General features: G+C 44.6%; 1 protein-coding gene across 2 annotated transcripts in view; it reads left to right on the plus strand.

Moving 5' to 3' along the window:
- The window catches only part of TUBE1 (tubulin epsilon 1), a 43,530-nt gene that overhangs the window by 8,993 nt on the left and 29,399 nt on the right, over positions 1 to 5,138 (plus strand). For both annotated transcript variants that reach the window (XM_019520070.1, XM_019520072.1), the window contains one exon: positions 2,959 to 3,011. In XM_019520070.1, coding sequence (XP_019375615.1) covers positions 2,959 to 3,011 — 53 coding nt within the window. Of the gene's footprint in view, positions 1 to 2,958; positions 3,012 to 5,138 lie in introns of those variants that run through there.

The following is a 5,138-nucleotide window of genomic DNA, read 5'->3' on the forward strand; positions in this document are numbered from 1 at the left end:
AGTCTCATTGTCATCTGAATCAGGGGTGCCCCGTGGCCTGCAATGTCATGTCATCCAGCCTATGGGGCTTCCTACGGGTCCAGAAATTTGGCAGCACAGGAAACTTGCTCCCCTCAAGCCCTGTGCACTAGATCCAGCACCTAATCCAAGTGCTCAGGCCTGGGGAAGGGTGATTCCAGGGCCCAATAGCAGCATGGGAGGGGGCAGTACTGGGTCTCGGGGCCCAATCCTGGTATAGGGAGAACAGGAGGAATAGTACCAGCGCCCCAGAACCCAGTCCCAGTGTGTGGGGGCGGGGGGGGGGGGGGGGGGGGGGGGGGGTAGCACTGACCCCGCCCAGGAACCCGGCTTGGCATGAGGTGAACCAATCGTGGTGCACAGAGCAGGGGGTGGTCCCAGGTTTCCAAGGCCTGATCTGGTCTGCAGATGCATCCCACTCCATTCATCTGGCTTGTGGGGCCAAATGATTGAGCCCCACTGTTGTAAATGATAAGGTAACACTCTGAGGAGGCACATAGTAGTGTGGACAACTTTGCATATTCTGCACAAATTAATCTAGTGCATCTTAGGTGGTACCTTTAATGTTGAGGTCAATAGAAGATGGCAGACAGCTTATACTATTTGCATAATAGCTGTCCACCTTAATGATAGACACCTTAAGCAGTTTTGTCTGCGTATGGTTATAAATGCCCTCTTAATCCCTGAAATTTTACCTGTGACAAATGACTGTCAGTTCACAAAAAAATGCCATTACAGATTAGGGATGTAAATATTGATTAAATAAGTATCTGTTTAAACCCCACTGATGTTATGGGTTAAGTGGTTATCTGCCAGGAACTGGCTGAAGTAGGTCTCGCTGCTGCTGCCTTCAGCCAGCCCCTGCCCCAGGCAGGTGCATGCTGGCAGCAGCAGTGGTCTGGGGTTGCAAGCAGCTGCACCAGGGTATGCAGGGCCCTGCCCAGGCTCATTGCCAGCAGCAGGTGCACACACCTCGGGGAGGACAGCAAAGAAGGAGCCAGGGCTGCTACAAGAAAGATCAACAGCCCTTCTCAGCTTCCTTGCTGCTTTCTTGTCATACTAGGTACTAGTCCTTCCCCTCCTCATTCCTCCCTCACTCTATCATGTCTGCCCTTTTGCCTTCCAGGGCACTGCCAGAATGCTTCCCATCCCACACTAAACAACCAGTAAGGTATTACCGGTTATCAATATCAAAGTTTAACCATTCACATCCCTATTACAGATGCCTTTTTATCCTGAGGCATTAAAGTTGTTCCCTATAAAGCAGGGATTTCAAAGATACTGTACCCACAAAGACCAGTATCCAAGCCACAGTGGTGCCTGTGGGTCTCTGACCAGCCCCACATGCCATGTGCAGCACATGTATGAGACTGGCTCCATATGCTGCATGCAGTGCCCACACAAGCTCCAGCCTCACCTGCTGCTTGCAGCATGTGGGACCAGTATGTGGGCCTAGTGCAGCCTGTGGGCCCAGTACAGGCTGACCTCATGCCCCTCATCCAGCCTACTAGGCCAGATAAAATTGATACCCCTGCCATAAAGAGAATTTCAGGACAGGACTGATGGATTGCATGTTGCCCAGCTATAAATTTTTACCTCTTTTGTATAATGATAACTACAGTTAGAGGTAGACCCCTATGATCTTTTTCATAGGCAACTATGTTCCTTTTTCAATCTTGTACCTTCACGCTCATTAAAAGTCATTTTAGCCTTTGTGGACTGCTGGAACATGGTACAGCTACAGATATAAGCACTGATATAAGCACTCTCAAAGATGTGCCTGCGTTGGCAGTACTGATCTAATGCTGACTTGTAGTGCTGCTGCCTTTTTTTTCCACTGTTGCTGTAGTCTGAATGGATATTAGCATTGCACTGGAAAGCACCCTCATTTAGAAAACATGAAGACCTTGAATGAAAAAGTTTTAATTCTTTGACTTTTGGATATGCCACATGAATGCAGCAATTTGATAGAAAGACTCAGACTTATGTGCCATTGAAGAATGTCTTCAGGCCCAGTTCTCCCTTGCCTCACTTTCATGTTAAGTAGCCCCTACAACCTGAAGTACAGTAGCTATGGATCAGAATCAGGGGAATCATTCCTTAGGTCACGGGGTTGCCAGTTGGGTATAGAATCTATGCAACCTGTCTACCCTGCTTCTTTTCAGTTTCTGGGCCAGTGTGAATGCCTGGAGAAGAAATTGCTATTCTTTTCTTCTTGTGAGTTAAGTAGAATGCAAGTGATTTAGTATGGTAATTCCTGTATTTCTACTACCGTATAAAGCAAGGATGTCAAATTAGCTGGCAGACCATATTCCCTGCAAGCACCCGTTGGGTTGATGCCACTGCTGCTGCTCAACCCCATTGCTGATGGTTGCTAACTTTCATAGCCAGCATTGATCAAAAATAATAAATCTGATAATAGGAAAAGGAGGGCTGGACAGTAAAGTGTACCAATCTCTGCCAGTGGCTATGCTATGCTTTAGATTAGAGGCTGCTCACACCAAAATGGCAACTCTGCCAGCCACAGTGAGGAAGTCCCATGGGCCGGATGGCCTGCCTCCACAAGCCATGGATTTGACACCCCAGTACATATCAACACATCTTCATTTTCACTTTACTCTTTAGTGAACAGCTGTACAATATGTATGGACCAGGTGCAATAACATAGATACAACATGGAGAGCAGTAAGCTAAGTTACTGCCCTGATTGATAATGTTACTGTGTTTTCCATTATAAAAAAGGAAAGCTGAATGATGATATTCATGAAGTCTTTAGCTGACTAAAACTATCTTTTGTTATCAAAAGAATTGTTTGGTTTCTTAACTTCAGGTTCTGTGTGTGTGTTTGGGTAAATATGATTGTGCACCATTGACTAGAAATGGCACTGAAAATCTCTGAAGTTGCATACATAACTTCTCACACAATGTTTCCGTTTTTAGAAAGGAATTTATGATGAAGCATTAAGCAGTTTCTTTAGAAATGTGGATACCAGGTGAGCTTTATTGTTTCTGGAGAGCTTTTTGAAGTTTAACTTGGTAATGTTTATTTTAATTGATTTCATTATTTGCTCTTGCCCTGAACAGGAAGTGCAGTTTTATCTTTGTTTCAGGTCAAATTGCTATTTTGTGATAGAAAGTGTTCCTACTATGTTTTACTTTCTACTTTCTGTTTGATACATTGTGTTTCTCCTCCTCTACTTATTACTCTACTTCCCTTGCTATTCTAATGTGTTGAAAACCTTTTTTCCTTCTCCCTCCTTCCCAAAAGAAAGGCAGTTAAGACTTGATGACTCTGCAGGCCTTATAAATCTTCATTTAAAAAAATTATTCTGCTACCATCTGTCAGGTCCAAATAGAAATAATGGCCTCCAGCATTTATTGAAGAATTTTATAAAAGGAATTCACTTAAGAATCACTTTCTGTGTTGCAGAAGTTGAGAGAATTTGCCTGACCTTTTCTGTCTTGAGCACAAAGGTAGTTAAGGTAGAAAAATGCTTTTCCCACCATGTTGCCACCCTGCTATCTTCTTTCTGTCCATTCTTACAAGCCCTGTATGCTGCAGCGTACTAAAAGGACTAAAGTAGTTATGCACTTATTGCTGTAGTAGGATATTGTCAACTCAATTTAGCAGTCATTATATTATAGGTAAGTTTGTATTACAGAGTACAATTGCAACATGAGCTATAAAACTTTGAGGGGTTGGCATTGAAATGACAAACCAAAACCTAGAACATAGTAGGTGCATCTGCACATGTGCTTTACTATGGAGTTGACCAATTAGCTCCATAGTAAAGCATCATCATCTACATGTCTGCCCATATTAGGGTGCAGTAAATTAACTCCATTGTAGGATAATACAAGTACTGTCCTATGGCAGAGTACTTTACGCTGCCACAAAACATGTGTAGACAGTGACTGGGGCTGGCTGAGGCACAAGGGTAATACAGTGTGGAGACTGTAGCCAGCCCAGACGCCACCACCCAGAGCCTGGGGCTGACCCCTGGGGCCTCTGTAAAAACTCAACCCAGAAGCAGCTGCCTGTGGCACAAACTGCTCTGGAGTTTATTGCATCAGGATAATTGCACATATAGATGCACCTAGTGAGTGGTTGTTTTGAGTACTTGCTTGGATTTTAGATCATTTCAGTTTTTACCTCTTCCTAAAACAGCTTAAAAGCTTTTGGACCCATCCTTTGGTTACGCTACTGCTGCTTGTGTGTTGAATCCTCAAATATCATTTATATTATTAGTGTTTGTCTACAAATTGTAGTTTAGCCTTATGTTTGTAATAGGAAATGTAGGCCATGATGAGGCTGATATATTTTAATTTGACACTTCTACCACAGTACAAGCATCATTTCTCAGTTATGTAGGGAAGTATATGAAAAGAGTTCAAATCTTGTAGTTTCAGTTCAATACCCTACCTGGCAATAGTTTTGAAACCAATTTAGAAAATAATTTAGGGAAAAACTGCTAAATGCTCCCTTGCCCATTTAAAAAAATGTTGACACGGAGCTTATGCAAAGTAATTGTAGACGTAGAACCCAAGTCTTAACACGGGAAACTGCAGTCCTCTGCATTGCACTTCACAGTCTTTCACAGTCATTGCACTAATCCGGGTTATCCTGTCTTTGATCACTGTAAACCACACTGCTCTCCCAGAACCAGGGATAGAATCCAGAAATCTGATCAGGATTGTACTAATGAGTTCTGATTCTGTTACACATTAGTAAACTGCTCTTCTTCTGTCTGGTCTGGAAAGGAGCTGGCAAGTATTTACTTGTTCAGCTTTTAATGGTATTAAGCCAGGGATCTGAGGTGCTGGCAATTTTAATCTAAGTCACAGGTTATCAACCATTCGTACGTGTACCCCCAGGGGTACTTGAGAAGACCCTAGGGGTTACGTGCAGATGGGCAGGGATGGAGTGCTGCCACCCACCACCCCATGCCGCCACCTCCCAAGAGCAGGGCCGGGGGACTGGTGGGGGGAGGGCAGTAGCGCTCCCCTGCGGCCTGCACAGGTGCCACCTGGCTAGTTGGCACAGCAGGGCGGTGGAACTCACACATAGCCCTGCCCATCCTCCCTCCCACTCCGTGTCCATCCGCACCCCTCTTCAGCCC

The sequence above is a fragment of the Gavialis gangeticus genome, unplaced genomic scaffold (genome assembly GCF_001723915.1).
Source record: "Gavialis gangeticus isolate Ggan-Ray unplaced genomic scaffold, GavGan_comp1, whole genome shotgun sequence".
In the NCBI taxonomy this organism is placed as follows: Eukaryota; Metazoa; Chordata; order Crocodylia; family Gavialidae; genus Gavialis; species Gavialis gangeticus.